This window comes from Pholis gunnellus, assembly GCF_910591455.1.
Source record: "Pholis gunnellus genome assembly, chromosome: 12".
Lineage (NCBI taxonomy): Eukaryota > Metazoa > Chordata > Actinopteri > Perciformes > Pholidae > Pholis > Pholis gunnellus.
Genome location: NC_136539.1, coordinates 7,506,311 through 7,528,410, shown reverse-complemented (window position 1 = coordinate 7,528,410; position 22,100 = coordinate 7,506,311). Strand labels below are relative to the sequence as shown.

Genomic DNA, 22,100 nt, shown 5'->3' with positions numbered 1-22,100 from the left:
TGTCAGAATATATATATATATATAAATATATACAGCATTCAGTTTGTGCCCGTGGATGGAAAATCAACAAAGTATACAAAATGTAACAGTAAAGGAAACAAATGCTGCTACTACTACACTGACAGCGACATGTAAGTGCACGGGATGCTGTATTAAATGGACGACAACTGAACAAATGACATTAACAAAGACTCACCATGCGCTGTCTCTGACGATGTCTCTACCATCAAAGGAGTAGATTGGTACATTCTCCCTCATTCTGCTCACATCGTCCCCAAAGAGAGACTCCCAACTGCTGAACAACACTTGGTCCTGCAAGGAGAATATAATGCCTTATATTTCATTTCTCCTACTCTTCATATAGCAGCAAGATAAATAAAGAAAAAACGTAGTTCAGACAACAGTTAAAACACAGTCGAAGACCACAACGATTAATACAGAATCCTATTTCCTTTCAAGAAACCTTGAAATATAAGGTGTCAGAGCTACAGTTGGACTGTAGCAGAATCAAACTCAAAATCTCTCTATATCTGAGAGGGTCAGCCTATGCAGACACCCAGTGTAGTATGAACAGGAAGCCTTTAACAATGCTGCCACTTCCTCATCAGTAGTAGCTGACCTTGAGGTTCACGATGGGGGTGCTGTCCCTGTCCGACCTGCGGACGATGGTGTAGAGGTCTTGAAGCTTGGAGGACAGGAAAGCTCTGAAGGTCCCCTTCAGGCCCACAGCGCGGGCCTGCTGGAAGCACAGGAAGTCTGCCCCGCGGATTCCTCGCATGTTACCAGTTTGAGGGGCGTTCAAGGCGATGATATGTAGCTGGAGAGGAAGACACGGGTTTCTGTTAAAAAGAATTGCCTCTGTATGACCTGCTCTTGGTACACATCGGTTTAGGATACTTTTTTTTATATATACCTCGTTTAGCATATTGCTAAAAAAAAATGTTTTTATTATTGTTGTGATCAGATAAAATATTGCATATTTAATTTATTTGCCATTGTGAAAAGCTAGAGCACTTAATAGGATGGGCCACTGTATCAGCCAATATTAGCTCATTGCTGATGTACATATGTCCGCTGATAAGTAACTAATAATTACGGAACGCAAATATCAAAATATTTGAGGTTATTTAGAATAGACACTGTCTCCATCATTTGTCCAACAGTGAGCACTGACAAGTTGATTTTCAAGTGTGTGGCTGACTTATGATCACAGTAAAAAAAAAGAAAAGAAGACTGTGACATAGTATATTACTGCTGGATATTAGATCCTCTCAAATATTGATATTGGTATCAGCCTCAAAAGTCCATTATCAGTCAATAAGGATGTCAAGATTCCAGAAATAAGTCAATACCAGCGAAGACCAGAGAAATACCACAAAGTACAAAGCAATAAATCCCACGTACATCAACGTGCACTCTTTTATTACTGTTTGCATTCTGTTTTTTGCAAATGCATTATGTTATTAAATAAAATATTGTATTATATTATATCCAACCAGCATACTACATTATTTCCACCCAAAAAGAGTCAAGACATTTACCTCAAATCCTAGTCCTAATCTGAAAATAGGACAAAAGAAGCACTAATTGGATGTGACGGGAGAGAAAGACAAAGCAGGTGCTTCTTATACAAAGGTCAATAATGACAACAAAAGAGGGAAGAGATATGCTGCTGCGCTGTCCTTTCTGTGGATAGCAACAGAGGGAATAAAACCCCCAATCAGTTTATTCCCTTTCTTTTTTTAACCTCCACGTCAAATATATACAAACACACCGAATCTTCATAATTATGCACTGCCTTTAAGTGCGCTGCAATATGATACCCTCCATAACTAACTAACATTGTTGACATTTATGAGCTCTACTCACTCCTGATGCTGATGGCTCCACATGGCCGGCAGGCTGCGCTACAGGCGGGCTGGGTCGTCGCTGCGGAGTTACAGGGTATCTGTTCTCAGTCTGTTGTGTGGCTAATCTCCCATCTGTCTGGCCTGTGTGTCTCGGGTCTGGGAATCTGGGATCATACTGTGCGGGGTATCTGGGGTCTACAGGTCGTAGTGGTGGAGGCTCAATGGGTCGTATGGCTGAACCACCCTGGGAGTAATGGCCAGCTCCGTTGTTGTGGGACTGGTCCTGGGACTGGGGGTACAGGATCACAGGTGGAGGCTGGACTTCTGCCACCTCGTTCTCCTTGAAATGAAAATTAGAGAGATTTAAAAGAAAAATCAAAAACAATCAGTGAATGAAAAAAGCTAAATATGTCTTCTATCTCTGTATTCTATTTTTCTTCTGTGGAACGTACCAGATCTCTGAAGAAGGGACTGTAGTTTCCGAGCTGAGAGGAGAGGAAAAATAGCCGTTTAGTGAATACTGACATCTCACCTCACAATTAATGAATGGCCTGATCTGAACTGAGTATAGTGTATTAACTCAGAATCTTTACTTTTTTACACAAACACATAACTTAAAAAACCTTTTCATATAAGTAAAGGTATTTTACAGTTGAATAATAAAATGTTAAAACATTATTTCAAATATCCATGAATGAAACCGTATGAAACAAAACTATCTTTTTGCGTTTCAACCAAAAATACCATTGGGCCTCATGTTGTTGTTTTTGACAGGATGTTGTGAAAAACAGGGATATGGCAGTGGCTGTGCCAACTTCTTTTGATTTTCTTGTTGCACCCTAGTGGCCAAAAACTGACCACAGCAGCTTTAAAGTCTGATAGTATTGAAACTCTACAGTTTAAAGGCCTCTCAAAGCATTGTACTGTACCATGACTTGCCGCAGTCCATCGCGCACTCTCAAATAGAGGTCAGCTTTGTCAATGATGTAGATGAGGCTTCCCTCCGTCTGACGTCTCGCAGTAGCTATCATTGTGTCGTATGACCTTAAAACAGTAACCTGTGGAAAACAAATATACATGCCGTTTAGCTTTTGATGAACATGAATGAAATAACTAATATATGCCAATTGCTCCTCAAATGAATCAGCCCTGAATATACTATCAGGCAATTTTAGACACAATATGATCAATGGACAACACCTGCTGCAGTATGCAGACTGATAATTACGAATAACATAACTTATTATCAATGCCAGCCTAACAATCACATAATATATTGGATGATATTAAAGTGCAGGGACTTTACTTACCCCAGAAGAGTGACCAGGACTTCCAGGCGGACCAGCAGGACCAGGAGGTCCAGGAATATTGAGGGCTGCAAATGCAAACAAAAGCTTGTTCATGATTTGGCTTCTGAACAGCTCAAGTGGAGTTTGTCTCCAGTAGCCAACGAGCTGAGCGCAGACAGTAGCTTAATAAAGGTCACCTCCACACTAGATGCAGCAGTGTTCAGTTTAGAATGATCTGGAATATTGAAACAGAGAAAAAGGTCGCTTACAGTGATTGGGCCTATATGCTCCGGGAAGCGAGGAAGATCCTTGGGGTCCTGGTGGTCCAGGTGCTCCTGGAGGACCTGGTCGCCCATCGTAACCAATCCCTGGTGTCCCTGGTGGCCCCTGGGGTCCAGGAGGGCCCAACACAGGTTCTCCTTTTGGACCCTAACATGAAAAAGAAAAAATCTAAATGACTGGAATGCGTTTTAAAATGTTCATCATCTAGGTCATGACAAACAGTTATGTGTATCAACGGGTGATGTGCTTACTCTACAGGTAAAACCACAAACCCTCTAACTAAATAAGATCTGGGTCGTTAACACCTGTAAATATACTAGGACAGACTCTTAGAACTCACCTCTAGACCTGGTTTGCCAGGAGGCCCTGGTGGGCCTTGTATTCCTCCAAAACGTGGGTCATAATATCCGCCACTAGACTCTCCCTTTTCTCCCTTCACACCGAGGCCTCCGCGCTCTCCCTTCAGTTCATTCTGTTGGGAACAGTTTAACATTATGAAGTACAGTACATCCAGCACACTCAGGAAACTGATTGGTGGGGTAGCGACAAGCTAGTTTACCTTGAATGTGTAAATATCGAAATTAGAGGCGGTCCCTGTAAAATAAAAAAGTGTTTTAGTAGCTAAGTACAAATAATTCACTTCTACACACTCCTGCAGTGCAGTGGATATGTATGTCATAATAGTACAGTATGTGTATTTTACGCAAACTTGGATTTACCTGGGATTCCTGGAAGGCCTCGGTCCCCATGCTCTCCTTTTTCCCCTTTAGTTGCTACAACAAAATATCATTTTTAACATTGGTGAGTTAGACACAATATCCCACAGGTGTATCTGATGTGCAAAACTGTAGCATTGATAGTGACGTCTTCTGTGTTTTATCAATTCATTCTTCAAATCTAGTCAGACTTGACAGCCTAATCTCTTGACAATAGAGTGTATATCCCCTTCGGGCTGAGGCAGCTCCATCAAACTGAAATTAAGATAGAACTGGTTATCTCTGCAGGCACTTAAAGCCCTTTCTAAATCTCTCTTCCTTGACTGGCACTTTTTACTTCTTCATTCTGATCCCTCTCTATCTTACAGTATTATGTATCGGTGCGACGTGTGAGAGAGGTCATACCTGGGTAATTCCTTGAAGTTTCATCATAGCGCTGTGAATAAGGGGAAAAAATGAAGAAATTCCCGGCATTAATAGAGGAAAAGATTCATCTAAGGTTTATGCTAAATTATGCAATTAGCGACTCAGTAGTTTCAGAAGACAACAAGGCAAACGGAACAAAAGCACCAGATAATGATTGACTGCTTAACCATATGATACTATATCCGACCACATGAGAGACATCAACATTGTGCTAAATAGTACATGCACATGTCTAAAGTTTATTTCACATTACAAGGTTTTGGATCTTGTGTACTCACGTTGAAGCGATCTAAGGGAATGGCTGGTCCAGGGGGTCCAGGTGGTCCTGGTTGGCCGGGGACTCCCTGATGAAAACAAAGTTGTTCACTCTATCTTACTGTTTGGTGTGTATGTAGAGAATTATTACTGACATACTATTAAGAGCTCCGACAGTATTTTGATATTTTGATATCTACTGTGACACAATGACTGCTAGCGTTGACGTAAACAATGTTATCTGTGTTGGATGTTCGGGCATTCTCCCAGCAAACGCTGACAAGTCTGAGAAATGTACAGCTTTGATTAGGATTACGGAAGCTCCCTGATGAGATATATGTATGTATATACAGTATGTACATGTGATACATATATTTTAATCAACGCTGTGAATCAACATTTATCACACCGGCACAAGGTAACTAAACAGGGGTTGTGTTTTTGAAACCCAAGACTTGTGTTAGTTAAGGTAAATAATACATAAATAGCTAGTAAGGGTGTCCCAATTCTCCAAAAACCACAATTAAATTACATTTTTGACTGTTTCAAATATATTGAAACTTTTTTAAATGTCAGCACTGATGGCTGTGCCATTGTTACATTATCAAGTCTTGATTCGTAAAGAGCAACAGATTAGGGCTGTCCTCGGCAAAATCAATTCCTAGTTGACTAACACATCATTTTGTCGACTAATTGATAACTTGATTTAATCAGCAGACCCCACAAAAGCAACACTTTAAGACACTTTAATGCCCGATTCTTCCACTTATCGACGAAGAGGAGGCAGCTCTACAACAGATCATTGGTTTTATGGTCAGTTTTTATTTTCAAAGGTGGCGTATGGTAGGCTACCGCGAGTAGCATAGCCTGCAAATTTGCGTTTGTTGTTTATATAACTCACAGGGAAGGCAAATTGTTGTCACATCGGTGACTTCAGGGAAGCAGGACTTTCCAGTTCTGATGTTTCTCCATGATTTCAGAGGTTGCTAATTTCTATCGACTTAGAAACAACATTGTGATACCCCTACTAGCTAGTGCAAGCTAGCTAATTGGCTACTTGACAAGAGGTTGAAAAGAGGTCCCAATGAACGTTTATTAATCAAGCTAAGTAAAAAGCTAGCTAGCCAGTCAGTTTTTGATGCTCAATGCAAGACTCTCTTCCTTTTCAGTGAGTATGTGTAGTTCCTGGCATGTGCCACCTGATGAAATGCAGACTCGTCACATTCAGTGTCTTTTGTGACAACCAGGCATGGCTTGGGTGATGGAAAGTAAACAAGATGGTGTCAAACAATCTGTATTAACTTCTGTCACTGTCAAAAACGATCTTTCTAAGGTATTGGTAATAATAATAACACTTACTGGGTAGCCATAGCCAACTCCTGTCTCTCCTTTCTCACCCTTGTAACCATTTACACCAGAGCGACCCTGAGGGGAGAAAGTCATGGATTAATATTTCCCTGCACTTTGAAACAGGTAACAATGGCATTCAAATGTAACTGGAGCAATATGCAATAGGTCAGTAAATTGACTATGTGGTACTTAGTATAACCACATAATAGTAAAGCAACATCCAACCTAGGAAGGGCTACTTACAGGTCTTCCAGGCATTCCCATTTCACCCTTTATTCCAGAAGGCCCATACTGGCCCTATGCAATAAATCAGGAAATGAAAGACATTGTGAGCTGACAGGAGAATGAAGTGGGGAAAGAAATACATTTTTGGTTTGAAACTGTTCAGTTAAATAAGTGTAGATATAATAGATAGAGATGGTAAAACCCTTACAGTGGGTCCAACAGGTCCAGGTGATCCTCTGTCTCCCTACATGCAGCGTAGAGGAAACAGAATAGTTACAACAACAAATGTATCACCGAAACCGGGCAAAATATTAAGAAATGAAAAGCAGCAACACATCATATACTTAAGAGGAGAGGCGCGTATCTCTTTTTATGAGAGAGACAAAACAGATGAAAGCAGTGAGACTCACCTTCGTACCCGTCAGCCCTTCCAGATGCAGAAGGTTTCCATCAGGTCCGATTATGAGGCCTGGTTCACCTTTATCACCCTGAACACGGCACAGCACAGACGAGGCAACGCACACTCAATTACAGCAGTGTCTCAACGACGACGAGTGGCTAAATGACTTGAACGAACAAATAAACCAAGACTTTACCTTCCCCCCGTAGCTTGGAAGGCCAGGGTCTCCTCTGTCCCCCTTTGGTCCAATAGGACCCTGCAGGATAAAGACAGTATGGTTTATCAGCCGGAAAGTCTTCCCCCAGATCAATTCAAGCCATTCCATTACGCTCCGTCTACACAGTTCTGCTTGTATTGCCGAGTTAGCCACTGTTTACACATTCAGTGTAGAATTAAGTGGATGAGATGTTGTGGGCTTCTGGGAGTAGATGCAGTGCCAATATGTTGTCTGCTAACTGTAGCGCAGAGAAGCATTTGATGCTTGCTCACTTTACTGTTAAAATTGTTGAAGGAAATTACTTTAATATCTTCCTCTAAACCAGTGGAAAGGTGGTTTCATATCTTAAGTATTTCTCCATAACATTAAATACTCATTACTAAATGTATAACAGTCACGGTCAAGAGTTTAACAATCTCAAATAAACTCATAAATCTGCTTGATTAACTGCAAACAGTGAGGTGGCAACATAAGCAAACACCTCAAACAACTGTTCTCACATTTTGATTAAAATGTTAAATCCTGATTGGTGCGTTGAAATACACGACAGACATTTTTCATCGGACATTTTCAAAACTTTGGCTGAAAATAGTGCATCCATGTAGGACCTGATCATTTATAGTATGAAGCTGGTTGAGAAAATAGGTTTTTAGAGCCTTTAATTTACGTTTAATATAATTGTAACCTGTTTTTGTAAGATTTGCATTTTTAGTAGGAGTGAATGGTCTCGAATAGGGAAGTTCTAAAGTACTGAGAGGCGGAAAAAAAACATTGTTGGTTTTGGTCTTTTCATGGCATTTGTTGACAATAATAATGAAAGAAAGAATAAAATTAAAAAAAGAAATGTAAATTAACAAGAGGTTAAAAAAACACAATAATCTGAAGTGTATTTACCATTAGTGTGAAGAGTAAATAGACTTAAAATGTATGGTTATAATAGGGGAAGGTACATTCATCATGTAACACGGGGAGACTTACAGGGAATCCAGCCTGGCCAGGTAGACCAGCTCCTCCCTGTAAACATAGACATGCAACTTTATTAAACTGGTGTTCGGTGTTTTGCTAACTGACTATCAGTTTTTTTTCAAACTTTATAATAACTGTAACACAAAATTGTACAAGTAAATCTACACACAACGAATTATTGCCCTGATTGGTTTGATTCTAAAATGTAACCTGTGAAATGAGTGCAGCTTCCTCTCTGTGGATGAATTGTGTACAGCTGCCTAAAATACAATATATTTTCTGTTTCACTATTACTGTTTGAACATGAATACAAACCTGAGGGCCGTCATTGCCAACAACACCATCAACACATGAATGCCATCACTGATTAAAACTGCTCTTAGTTTAGAATGACAGTCTACAGTGTGCTTTTTGTTGCTTACATCGCCAGATGTTTGGTGAATGATTTGTCCTGGTGGTCCAGGTGGTCCGGGTGGGCCTTGGAGACCTGTTCCATCTCGACCCGATTCACCCTAAAACCACAACACACACACACACACACACACACAGCACAAAAGATGAGCAACTGTCCATCCAAGACAGGAAATGAATCAAATGCTGAATGTGACACAGCTTTAGTTTTTTAATATCTGTATAAACATAAAGAATAACAGTATCTTCAAAGAGGATACTTTTGATCTTTTACGGTCTAACAGATCAAAATAACTACACAGAAACCGACAGATGTGAGATGGAATGTGTGTTGCAGTACAAGATTGAATTAGCATCATACAGAGAGTTGCTTTGTAATGAACATGATGTGTATAAATGAACAGTGATTTTAGGGTTAAAAATGAAGATAATATTCACCCTCTCTCCTTTGTTGCCATAGTCACCCTTTGGGCCCTGTGAAATTAAAGAGGAATGAGACAAAAGATACTTTAACAAAGGTGAAAGGTCCAAATACCTGCTTCACAAAGATCCGACAACAGACGAGAGGAACAACCTTCGTATTCATTGAAAACTGAAGAGAATAAAAGCACTGCTTCTTTCATGTCACGTGGTATAATTACCTGATAAACCTGCTAAATAAGACGTAAAGTCATTTATGATTCCATTCATATGTAAAATTGAATTCCCAATACACCTGCCATGACACAGTTGCATGCCCCAGCAATGTTAGAGCGTAGGCGTCATTTGGGTGCTCGCACGTACATCGACAGAGAGCAAGCTTTACCCAGCATGCCGTTTGGTGGTGCAACAGTTGATGCTGGAGCATGTGACGTATGAATAAGTATGAATATCAACTGAGCCATCTCTATGACAGCCAAACAAACATGATGATGAAGACCATGACATGCAGTTGAAAGTTCATTGAAAAAGCTAGTAAATGGACCTTGTTAAACAACTATTTCCAAGGTCAAGAATGAACTTTCATGCTTATATCGGGTATTACTTATAGATCCCAATATGATAGTACATTTTAACGCAGTTTTTGACTGACACTGATAGGCCGCCTGATATATTGTGCACCCCTGCTATAACAATCTCCATAAAGCATTGCTGCTAGACTGTGTTTTAACTTCTTCTGCACTGCTGGAAACAGCAGTAGGACGTGTAAAAAATGGTGATTCTCCGTCCTCAAACAGTCCATTAATTTCTCTCTATTATAGTTTTTTTTTTTAAGAAATTGGTTGACACAGGCTTTGTGTGAGGGGTTTGCCTTTTCTTCTGTTACTGCATCTTGTCAGCATTTGCATGACTTCAGGCTGCATACTCGGCTGTTTTTCCTCCGAAATCCTAATTGTGTAACCCAGAATGTGCTCAATACAAAGGACTTTATCAAATGACCTATTGTGGCCACAGGGGTAAATGACACAGACATCAACATTTGAGAATGCAAAATATTTTTGCCCCATGGCTTGTTAGATTATGACAAGTCTGCTACATAACACAAAAAAACAGATACAAAAAAAATCCCCAAATAAAAACCATGAACATTTCCCTGAAAGTCAAGTATCTTCATTTTGACAGCTTGCCCCGTTTGTCGTGTAACATGGTAAACCGAAAGCTCTGTTACATCACACAGGTTTCAAACATCTCACACTGTGTTAACACCTTTCAACAACTGTGTGACCTCTGCTATCCAGCCGGAGCATGAAATATTCTTATTTGTCATCTAGATCTATTTTACCTGAGGTCCAGGGAAGCCATCCAACCCTGGACGTCCATCTCTTCCTGTGACACCTTCACTGCCCTTCTGACCTGGTATACCAGGCAACCCAGCTTTGCCCTGCAGAGGTACAATCAAGATACGACGGTGAAAATCACACTTCAGGGGAACACAAAAACAAAGTTACTGCCACATTACTGCCCATACTAATAATACTTAACACACATCAACACGCAACTCTACGCAGATTTCAGCTACTCTGCTCATTGTTTAGCTTTAGGCAGGTTACATTGACATGTTTGCTAACACACTAACTTGGGTACACCTGTGCTGTGTTGCTATGACTTTGTCTTTCAGCCCCCTTCATTTTCACACATTCTACTTAATGTTCCTTCTATCTATGCATTCATTTAATGCTGGGGTGGCCAAACGACTGCCTGTTTTTAAATGGCTCGTGGTGAATTCTTTAAAATAAACTAGTACACAGTACAATGCACATTTTAATTAAACACTATATGTCGACTAGGCTAAATTTAATGACATTTTCTCCGTCTTAACCTCTTGGCTCAAAAATGTCTGTTGTGTTTGTTACATGTTAATATTAGAATTAGAGATTCACATTTTTACACCTACATTTGTAGCGTAATCTTTTCACTGAACCTTTAGGCCATGAACAGAAACAGAAATATAGGTATTTGGTAATTTTCTCCTGTTTTAACTTTAGTTCTTTACAGATTTACACATCGCATCATAATATTTTAAGTGGGCGCATATGCCATGCACTGTATTTAAATGTAAAAGTATTGAATTTATTTCAATTAAGATCAATTGAGAGCAGCAGATTCAAAATACATGTGGGCAAACCAGTAAATAGTAGTTATTGTAGTAGTACTGTTGCGTAGTTATTTTGATAGCTTGAGGTTTCCTGGAATAGAAACACAGCTTTTCTTGCAACTGGTTGAAAACTACGCATTTACTATTGTTTGGCCCATGACTCCTTTTATGTTTCTCTACATGGCCCACGATCAAAACAGTTTGTCCTCCCCTGATTCAATGGATTCATTTTTTTGTTACTTTCAGTTCTGTTTGTGTGCTTGTATTGTTTCTTTTTCCCCTGCTTCTATTTCTTTAGACAGGACAAGGATCTTCTTTCACCCTCAGAAATCAATTAAGGTGCAGCTTTTTTTTCTCAACTCCAATGGTTTAGAAAACACACGCGTGAAATGACAACGGAGGAGAGTAGCAAGGATAAGATTACCACCCATAACCAATCCTGAATGTCAAATAAACTTCTTTAGGATGCTTGAGGGTGTGCATAGGCTAGGTAACTGTACCTCACACTTGTTTGCGTGTTTCCACTAATTTCATGGACTCAAAACTAGACCCCTTCTTGATCCAATAGTTTGGCAATAGCAAGAGGACCAGCTCATCACAAATTAGAAAAATGACTTCAGTTACTTACCGGAAGTCCAGGCAAGCCAGGAGAACCCTGAAAGCACACACATTTGCCTTGGTTATTATGCAAGTTCATGTATATCTTCCTCATGCATTTGCAACTTTCTACTATAAATAGGACCAGTTCCAGTTCAATAACCACAGACGTGTAAAGTGTAGACCTGTACAAAATGCACAGCATATTGTTTTTAGAGAAACAATCAAATCATTTACAGAATGTATGGCAGATAGGCCAAATAGGGCACAAATGGGACACAAGAGCACACTCAATTGTACTCTTGAGTATTAATCAGTCACTAAATTACCAAGTGACAACAGGACTTTAAAGCTGCTGATCAGATCCTGGTTCAGAGACTTACTCTGGCTTGTAATATGGGGACTAAAAAAAGAATTTCAGCACAAGGGGGAACTATTGCTAGTTTTAAACCGTGTCCGTATTGTGAAGAATGTAAGATACTGCATATCGTCTTCAATTGCAATACTGACCTGTCTTCCCTCAGGTCCTGTAACGCCAGGCAGTCCATTGCTGAACCCTCCACCGGAGGCCTCCATGTCATCCTTCACACACCAACAAAGATTTTGTGACAGTTAGCCAAACAAAACGTTTAGTTGTATTGTTTTTTTCTATCCCGTTTAATTATTTTTAGATTGAATGCTTTCACCTCGAATGATTTCCCTCACTGATATACATATGAATGGACAACAACAATGTGTCTGAAGTACAGCTGTCTATATTATTGAGCATAATTTCATATTTCCATTTATTTGATGGAGAGCTTTCCCAGACAACCAAATCACACACATGAAATTTAGCTTTTTTGGGGTATCTTTCCCATTGATATATAGTCGACTCTACCAAAAGGTATCATCACAAAAACTAATAGAGAACTTACAAATCCAACACGATAGCTTGATCCAGGAGGCCCCGGAGGCCCTGGAGGCCCAACTGGTCCAAGAGGTCCGGGCAGACCAGCCAGTCCAGTCTCTCCTGAGGTTCCCGGTAAACCAGGGTCTCCATGAGATCCCTATCGGGTGAAGTGACAGAATAAATAAATACAAAGTGTAATAAAAGCAAAGATTTCATCTTCATTGAAGTGCATCTTACCATGGTAAGGTAGTGTAATTCATTGTCTCACATATCCTGCACAAAACTATTTTGTAATCAAACTGTTACCATTCATGCAGCATTTCGTATCAGTAAGTGTGGTTTAATAGTACGTAGATTAATGTAACTGCACAAAAACCCATGCTCATTGATCTGGGGCCAAATTCAGACGTCACCAAATGTTAAACCAAACCATAGCCAGCACTCAGATTAAACTTTAGGTCTATCTGACAATATTTGACAAACATTTGCATATTGTTAGAAGACACAAATCCCCTTTGATGGCTGACGTGCTGGAGCCCAGTTACCTGCGGATGGGAAGGCTTAGGAAAGTAGGAGGAGGATAAATAGTTCGGCAGCAGATTGAGAAAAGAAAAGTAGGAGCTTGGCTGGAGAAATAGAAATGGAAGGGATGAGAAAAGCTTTAGAAATAGTTGGATTAAAGTTGATATTCTAGTTAGCCAATGGGCACCATTAAACAGTACTGGTATTTCAAAAGCACGCCAGCAATTCATGTACCTTGTTTTCAAGATTATGTGTTCTATGATACTGGTTCCAACAACAAAGGCAACTTGCGTTTAGTTGTGTTTTTGAGTGTGGATCTAATTGTAACGTGTCAGCTACTTTAATTAAGATAAAACTGAAAAAAAAACAAAGAAGACAATAATATCTGCACCTTCTCTCCGACTGCTCCTGGAAGACCCAGATCGCCTGAATCACCCTAGTGTAGGAAAAAGAGTAGGACAAAATGTGTTAATAAAAAACGCTCTAAACTACAATGATACTGTTGCTATTGTGTATGTTTCTATCATTTTTTCAAAAGAGGATTGAAAAGATTTGGACATATTTATGGTAACAGCATCTAATTGCAACACCCCCCCCCCCCCACCCCCCACCCATGCAGCTACAACATACCACTCTGTCGCATTTAGCCATTGCTCTGGTGTGTTTTCGGCGTAAAAGCCTGAGAGCCAGTTTAGCCCGTTTTCCGCTTTCATATATTGATACAAGCTGTTGCTTCTTTTTTTTAAGCTCACATGTTGGTTATGTACAATTAAATACATACAAAATTGGGTTGAATTTCCACTCGGAATACGGACGCTTGTTAGCCTAGCATGCTAATGTTAGCACTAGCTCCCACTATACATACATTTTTCACACCTGCTGAGTGATTAGCAGATCCCACTCGCTCCCATTATAGACGAGTCTAGCTAGCGGTAGCTGTCATTTTCTCATGGGTGCAGTCGTGGTGAAAACGCTATCGACCAGACTGTCCATTCCGCTCCATTCATTACCCAGTGATTCAAATTACAACACAAATCACGACACAGAATCACGTTGAAGCTGAGGTGATATTATCTTCAGTATATTAGTGCCCACCTACACACCAATCACATCACAATAATCAATATTTTTAACACAGACCAAGGCAAAGCAAAACTGAATTTTAATTTCAGTTCAACTTATACAGATCCAACTCATGTTTACACTATGACTGCTACTGAGACTGCCATTGACACACTTCTCAGGCTGCTAGAAAGATACATTTTGAGTTTACAGAAGAAACAATCAGTCTCACAAGATCATTACCGTATCTCCCTTGGGACCAGAAACCCCTGGGCGGCCATCAGTACCAGGCAAACCAGGCAAGCCCTAGAAGGATTTGGTTCAGGCATTCAGTTGTTGTTGATTGGGTTAGACTCTACAGTCATTTTATTCAGAGAGTTTAGAGAATTATTTGGCTAGTGATGCTGAGAGACAAACACATTGACACCTACAGGTTGACCGGGCACTCCGTCCTTTCCTGGTGGTCCGAACGCCCCAGAACCCGATGCTGCTCCTGCTGTAGAGGCAGTAGCAGGACCAGGGGGACCGGGGGGACCAGGAGGACCTGGTAGGCCACGCAATCCCTAAGACAACAAAATTGATTGTCATTTACAGATGCTGGTTACAGTCTTACAGCAACACAGATGATGTCCTCCACTACATAGCTTGTTTCGGTTGAGAGTATTTCTAATTTAAATTCTTCTCACCCGAATGGATTCCAGATCAGGGAAACCAGAGCCTTCCATGTCCACAAAAGTCTGAAAAACATGGACTGGAATCAGTTGTATTCAACAGATAAGTCACAAAGGCAGGACGCCTGCTGGTAGAAGTTGTGCCTAAACATTATGCAGCATGAGAGGCCAAGATTAACTCACAGATCTGAGTCCTGTTGCTGGGGGTCCCGGAGGTCCTGGGGATCCCCTCGGGCCAGGTTGACCCTCTCCACGGTCTCCCTGTTTGCACAAGTCTCATTATTATAATCATATTTATAATAAAAAAAATATATATATATTAGTTTTTCTGTGAATTTAAGTGGGCATCTAACCTTTTCTCCTTTAGTTCCAGAGTCACCTGGGGTTCCTGGGAAGCCAGGTGGTCCATCAGCACCCTGTGTTGAGGAAACAATCATGTTAGGGCACTGATGGTGTTAATACAAGGAAAATCTAAGTGTTAAGGAATAGGTATCTCCTAAAGGTGCTCCGATCAGGATTTTTGGGGATGATCACTGATCGCTGGATGCAGTATCGTCTGTCAACGTCATCCCATACAGAAATACATCACTTTGCATAATGTTACAAACAAAATACAGATTCTCCAGTTCGGGGAAAAGGGTTTCTATAACATACAGTGATTCAATTAATCTGTATCACAGCAATCTTTTTGAATATGTCCAGAATTTGTCTGATCAGTATCTGACAAATAGGGTCTATTAGCTTGTTATTGAATAAAGATGATTGAATAAAATATTGAAATAATAATCAGACAAGTTTGTGATATCTATTTTGGGTAAGTTAAGTGTTATATAGTGTTATATTAATCAGGTAATAAAAAAATTAATAATTAGACTATTCCATAAATTACTAAAATGAATATTGTTAGACTAATTGATTAAACAAATAGTTGTCAGGTAGTTGTCAGGTGCAGACCTAATCACAGGGTCTATTTAAATCCTTCTATTTACATAGCATTATTTATTTATTTAACTATTATTAACAACACTGTATATTAACTGTGTTTATTGGCAGTCAACTTGTGCAACATATGCAACATATTCCACCTTTTCTCTCTTAGAGACACAACTCCTAACTCCGGTGAAGCCATTTTTGTGTCACAGAGAAATAATCTTGCGTGTTTTGCCTCATCTGATCTGCCTTTACAGAGACCACCAATCAAACTATTTAGTATGAATATCGGCCGATAACGATCAGTGGTTGATCGATTAGAGCACCCCCGTAGTATCCCCCAAATCCATCATCACATAACCTTTTGACAGTTGAGAGTTCAAGCCAACTGTCAGTGTTCATGGTTTTGTGCAGAGGGGAAAAAAGCAACTTACCGTTTTCCCATCCTCACCAGGATCCCCCTGTAAGAATGAAATAAGGAAATATACGTCAGACAAATTTCAAGATTGACAATTCCTTTTTTCAATTCCATACACGTTTTAACTTTATATTTAAACTACGAAAAGGATCACATTGGAAACTTGTGAATCAATTTCCTTTCAAGACTCTAAAAAGCAAATGTAACAGAAAAGCTGTGCTTTACAATTCAAGAAGAACAACCGCACGCTGCAACAAACGACCACATCGCATCTGTTGTGTTTGGATGATTTCAGGAAAAAATATTTCAACTGCAGTCTACTAACTGGCTCTCCATCAGCTCCTGGCTGTCCCTCGCGGCCCGCAGCACCTTGTGGTCCGGCCGGTCCTCGGGGTCCGGGGCCTCTGGAAGAAACTGAGCCGTCGCTGCCGACTGAGAACTCGGTTGCGGGCCCTGGAGGGCCCGGGGAGCCAGGTGCCCCGGGTGGGCCGATGTCGCCCTTCTTTCCCTGGTAGCCGAAGCCTGCACTGCCCTGGAGATAAAGAAGGTGGTGACCAAAGCTTCTCCAAAAAGTACAACAACATAAGAGTAATAAAGTATCACTGATACCAGTGATTAATAGAATACACATAAAAGTAAGATAAATGTAGTACAATCCTCCTGTAACTTTGCTCCTGGGCGACTCAAATCAAATCTTACCTTCAATCCCTTTTCCCCTGGATCTCCCTGAAAATAAGACAACAGTGCCGAGTCAGTGCCAGCAGTTTTCATTGGCTGTCACATTCCACTTAAAACTCTAAAATGCACTGCCATACGTATCCACAGACACATCCACATGTTGGAGAACTTCACATTTAGTATACACACTTCCATTAGGGGTGGCACCAGCGGATGTTTTATTTGCGACACATTCCGATAGAATCTGTGTGTATTTTGTTTTGTGTATATTTGGACAAGTGCATTATGTGTATGTTGTTCTAAGACAGAAGGGAAACAAATGTCAGGCCAACAGTAATGTCCTCAATTTAGAGGATCTTCTTTAATTTGACAATTATTGTAAAATGAATGGCATTTGGCCCTCATATGACAAAAGATCTATGCAACACACACACACACACACACACACACACACACACACACACACACACACACACACACACACACACACACACACACACACACACACACACACACACACACACACACATCTTGTTCTTAAAACATTAAGAAATGTAAACTACAGTATGTAATTAAATCAATAACAAGAATAAACAAAGTAACATAACAATGGCTTGACATTATATTGCATGTGGGCCCTTATGGAACACATTCATATGATTGGATATCATTCCACTGAGTATGTATCCTGTTTCTCTCATTGTGCAACTGCAAACTGGAATAGCATGCAGAACAATCTGAAGCTTACCTCGTTTTTATTCTGAGGGCGAAATTTAACATTTCATATTCCACTTCCAGTTATAGTTGATTGACTTGCTTTAAATTTCATTTGCTTTAATTATTCTTAAGGGTATTATTATTTTACTAATTTGGCTTTTTATTATGTTTTTAGAACCAATTCCATCGAAACTTTTCTCTTGTCTTTCTTGGTGACTACTTTTTTTTTCATCTTTATTGCAAATGACGTCTCTATCTCAGTGTATTTTTGAGTTAACATAAAGGTTGAATGAATGAATTTGCCTGCATACATTTAAGACTAGCAGCTCCCTCTAGTGTTCCTTTGGGACATATAACCACAGCCCATATCACTGACGTTATTACCCTCTGCTCTTGTCCCGCTCACTCACTGGCCACTGCAACCTTCACAAGGACAAACCCCGGCGTCATCAGTGCGTCCCCCCCTCCTCACATGACAACGATGACTTGTCTCATACGAGTATTACATCCACAATCAAAGCAGATTACACAAAAAAGGTCCAAACCTTCTCTCCACGGGCTCCACCTCGAGAGCCGGATCCAGAGCCAGCGTCTCCCTTCGGCCCAATTGGACCCCTGTCTCCTTTCAGTCCTGTATCCCCCTGGACACCCTTTTCTCCTGTACCCCCAGCTGGACCTGTAAACAGCGACAAAAAGGACAGAATCATCAATGCCCTCATGAAAAGACCTTTCAAAATTGATGAATGACTGTATCCCACATCCCAAACAATACAAAGCCAAAAGCAGGGGAGAAAAAAAGGGAAAAGAAAATGACTTTTTGCTTGTTGGAGCGAGAATCCCAGTGCGTGTGTGTGTGTGTGTGTGTGTGTGTGTGTGTGTGTGTGTGGCTGTGATTTAAAGGCCATGTGAAGGTTTTGAGGTTGTCACACCTTCCCAGCGCTGCACACACGAGCATCCTGATATTTATACTCTGGTGTGAGCTCAATTGACCCTAAACCCTTCTCACAGAATGTGTCGCTTTCAGTGCAGCACGTATGAAATGCAACCCGCTTTCCTGAGCTGTGAAGAAGTGGCACATCTCTGAAGCCGCCGACATGCACAGCGACATGATGTCCGCTTCAAGTGTTCCAGTTCAGGGATTAGAGTTGAGCAACAGAAAACAGGATCCCGTGCCCTCTGAACGGATACATGAGCATGGCATATTCACAGAAAACACTAATACCTCATATCAAAGCATTAGTAGCTTAAGGTAATATGCAATATTTTCTTTCTTACGCCTTTTTAATTCTCTCTCTCTCTCTCTCTCTCTCTCTCTCTCTCTCTCTCTCTCTCTTATTTTCTCTTTGTGTTTATCTTTCAGAAAGATAACAGCCTGAACGGCCCAATTTTTCATCCCCCTGGCTTACATACGACCGTGTCCGCCACCCTGCGTGAATTCAAAAGCATAACATAGAGAGATTCATGCATGCTCGTGTGCTTTTTCAAATCCATGTGAGGTCCTGCGCGAGGAGTACACATGAGGTAGGCAGAGCATCAGGCCAGAGAATATTAAAAAAAAAGAAAAGAAGTAAAACACGGGAGACATGGAAGCTTGTCTCTGTGTTTTAAACTCCCCTCGACCCACCTGGTGACCCAGGAAGCTCCCGCCCGGACTCCACAGAAAGTGAAACGTACTCTCTGTCACTTGCTGAACACAACCCAGGAGACAGTGTTAAATTCACTTGCTGGAGCAACATTATTTCAACTCAGTTACAGTACATGGGGGCTCCAGGATGTGAGGTTAGCTATTTTGTTATTTTGTCCATTCAGTCATGATACGTTTTTTTTCCTTGTTTGAGTCTGGTCTGTTTGACTTGACTCTTTAAGCATTTAAAAAAAGAAATTGTATTTTATGTGGTAAAAGAAATACAGGAGGGTAATCATTCCAAGTCAAATTGTACACTGTGAAATTGACCAGATCCTGGTTACTCAGATGAGCACACAAGATGCTGTGTCTGTGACATAATATTGACATACTGTACTTAATCTTAAGATAGTTCATCACAGCCCCTTTTATAATCTTCACAGTTTCTAGTTGAATTTTCATCGTGGAAGTGTCTCTAAGACAAAACAACTAGCTTTGTCTCGTGACAGAGACAAAGCTAGTTGTTTCATCAAAGACCTACATTGTATTTAGCATTAGTGTTGAAGCTGAACCTAAGTTTCTCTTTGCTCCAAGTTATGTATTTGAATGTAATTCACACAGAAAGCAGCACAACACGTCAGTGCTCATCACAGATGAGAGCCTTCCAACCTCTGTTGCATTAATCCTTATGTCCACTAGATGGAGACATGTGTCAGTGTGTACCTTTGTAGCGAGCTCTGACTAACTCAGTTATACATGTTGAAGGAATACGAACTCTGCAACACCATGTGCCATCATGAACATTCCCCCTCCATACCCAACAGGTGAGCCAAGTCACGTGTCGGCATGTGGAAGTACAATCCCTATTTTTCATATTTCAAACTATAAATGTATGAAAGGCAGTGATACAGAGAGGGGCAGATCCAAAGGCATCTGTAAAAAACACACAGTCTGAAGACGGCTGACATAAAGAAAGTACACTAAACTTAGATTTGTGTCCAGTATAGAAATTACAGACATATGTTAGAGCTGATCTCTCTCTGCTAGCAGAACTTAGAACTGTGAGTGGTCCTTGATTTAAACTCACCTGTTTCTCTTGCAATTTCCTCTTTCCTGGTCAGTGGTGGCTGCTGAATGGGCCGGGAAGATGGAGGAGCAGTCTGCAGGATCATGCAACAGAGAGAAAAACATATTATTTTTAAAAGGGCAATGGATTACATTCACTGGAAGCTGCTCTCTAGATTTTATACCCCTGCAAACAATGCAACAGCCATGTAGCTGCATGGGAAAAAAGTAGGCATTGTGTTCCCATAATGTTTATAGTTTGTGCAGCCAAAGCTCTCTTCCTAACGAACAACGCTTCCCAGCTCTACACGAAGCCTTTTGAAACAGGGTAAACACGATTGAGTCAACATGTGCACGGCAAACCGAGCGTGGAGCAAAACTTGTTCTTTCGTATTTTGACAAATCGTTATTGTTTTTCGGTAATTGCAGTTTATGTGTTACCGCCGTCAGACATCTTGTAAAAACTCTTCTGGAACACGGCTGGCGGTCTATTGCGCTGATCAAGCACAATATCATCGCCCAGAGTTATAGTGACACCCAGAGTACAATGTTAGAGTTTGTTTACGGCAACCTTCATTAGTATTCGTGAGTGTGTGTTTGTGTTTGGTCAACTCATTGCTGCAACTCCGAGCCCCATTTTTAACCTGCTGAGCTATAAAACCCCCCATTATCTAATATGAACTCGGGAAAACGTTATGATGTGTGTTTTTGTGTGTGTACATCACTCATCACATTTCTGCCCAGCTTTCAAATTGTCCTTGACATTTGCACTGCCTTTGTATGACTGCATTAACAAATCAGATGAATTCTTTTGTCAAAGTAGCTGAATATATTTAGAAATTATACTTTTTTTAAATGTTTTTTGTGTACTGTGTGTATTTGCGGGCATAGGAAAGACAGATCAGTCTGTAGTCTACCAACAGTCCTCCGTCACTAACAACACAGCAGGACTGAGAGGAGCAACGGGAGTTAATAATGAAGGTCGGGGGAGGAGGGGTCACTTCTGCTCCCAAACTGCCTTTGGCTAAAGACCAGAGAGGGGGAGGAAATAATGCAACCGCCCCCCAGCCAGTAGCTCATTCTTCACCGGTGACACACTTCGATTTGTCACCTGTGGAATTCAAGAGAGGAGTGGGATGAAGAATGTAGGAGAGGGGGGCAGCCGAGGGGGCAAAGCGAAGCCACTGTTGATAATTAACCAGTTTCCTTTCTGAGGAATTCTCCCCACTGTGTCGCACGGCACTGGCTATGCTAAGAATTTGTGCCGGGCCGCTGTTGACGGCTCTGAGTTGATACATGTATTAGTGTGATAAAGAATACCCCGCTTGTTCACTGCTTTACTTATCCATCATAGCTGGGGTTGAAGGGTGGGAGGCTCCATTCTTTAGAACATAGTGTTGATGGATTTGAACCGCATGACCCCCTGAATCTAAGAGCAGGTATGCAGCTCCCTCGGCAATGAAGGTATTCCACCTCTGGAACAGTGTACTGTTTCTTTTTTTCTTTTCTCAGAGCATGTCCTATAAAGTGTTGCAGAGAGAACTCTTTTGTGCTGTTGTTGCTCTTAGGGTGAAAGACAGACAGCCTGGCTCCCATAGTTTGCCTCCCGTGTGTTTGACTCTTATTGCATCGTGAAATGGAATCTGGAATCAGAAAATTTTTTCCTCCCCCCCCCCCCCCAAATATTGCTGCTTTTGATTAAGATTTAAATGCACACTAGAAGCAAAACATGCCTGTTGGCCAATCAGTTAGGCAGAAGCTCCTTCAGCACTCCCAAAGCCGATCAGCTGTCACATATCACAGCAACAATCAGGTTAACAGCCCCTGTTAGCTCAAACCAAACCTGGTCAAAATGTCTGTTATTTGTATTTCATGAATTACTCAAGAGAACTACATTCAGTCGAGCAGTTTTTAATAGTCATGGGTCACCAAGGCAAGTCTCCTCAGCCTTCTCACGTCTCA

At 40.8% G+C, this 22,100-nt stretch overlaps 1 protein-coding gene across 1 annotated transcript in view; it reads right to left on the bottom strand.

Moving 5' to 3' along the window:
* Positions 1-22,100, bottom strand: part of col18a1a (collagen type XVIII alpha 1 chain a) — a 40,790-nt gene that overhangs the window by 1,391 nt on the left and 17,299 nt on the right. The window contains exons 5-39 of the mRNA XM_079170888.1: positions 20,161-20,233; positions 17,995-18,125; positions 16,754-16,780; positions 16,380-16,586; positions 16,071-16,097; positions 15,060-15,122; positions 14,890-14,967; positions 14,722-14,772; positions 14,467-14,598; positions 14,279-14,341; positions 13,365-13,409; positions 12,477-12,608; positions 12,070-12,141; positions 11,591-11,617; positions 10,150-10,248; positions 8,826-8,861; positions 8,399-8,488; positions 7,989-8,024; positions 6,990-7,049; positions 6,804-6,881; positions 6,602-6,637; positions 6,412-6,465; positions 6,178-6,243; positions 4,842-4,907; positions 4,543-4,573; positions 4,141-4,194; positions 3,981-4,015; positions 3,762-3,893; positions 3,409-3,568; positions 3,161-3,225; positions 2,780-2,908; positions 2,303-2,335; positions 1,870-2,190; positions 620-817; positions 197-312 (exon numbers count right to left, since the gene is read on the bottom strand). Coding sequence (XP_079027014.1) covers positions 197-312; positions 620-817; positions 1,870-2,190; positions 2,303-2,335; positions 2,780-2,908; positions 3,161-3,225; positions 3,409-3,568; positions 3,762-3,893; positions 3,981-4,015; positions 4,141-4,194; positions 4,543-4,573; positions 4,842-4,907; positions 6,178-6,243; positions 6,412-6,465; positions 6,602-6,637; positions 6,804-6,881; positions 6,990-7,049; positions 7,989-8,024; positions 8,399-8,488; positions 8,826-8,861; positions 10,150-10,248; positions 11,591-11,617; positions 12,070-12,141; positions 12,477-12,608; positions 13,365-13,409; positions 14,279-14,341; positions 14,467-14,598; positions 14,722-14,772; positions 14,890-14,967; positions 15,060-15,122; positions 16,071-16,097; positions 16,380-16,586; positions 16,754-16,780; positions 17,995-18,125; positions 20,161-20,233 — 3,023 coding nt within the window. The remainder of the gene's footprint in view (positions 1-196; positions 313-619; positions 818-1,869; positions 2,191-2,302; positions 2,336-2,779; positions 2,909-3,160; positions 3,226-3,408; positions 3,569-3,761; positions 3,894-3,980; positions 4,016-4,140; positions 4,195-4,542; positions 4,574-4,841; positions 4,908-6,177; positions 6,244-6,411; positions 6,466-6,601; positions 6,638-6,803; positions 6,882-6,989; positions 7,050-7,988; positions 8,025-8,398; positions 8,489-8,825; positions 8,862-10,149; positions 10,249-11,590; positions 11,618-12,069; positions 12,142-12,476; positions 12,609-13,364; positions 13,410-14,278; positions 14,342-14,466; positions 14,599-14,721; positions 14,773-14,889; positions 14,968-15,059; positions 15,123-16,070; positions 16,098-16,379; positions 16,587-16,753; positions 16,781-17,994; positions 18,126-20,160; positions 20,234-22,100) is intronic.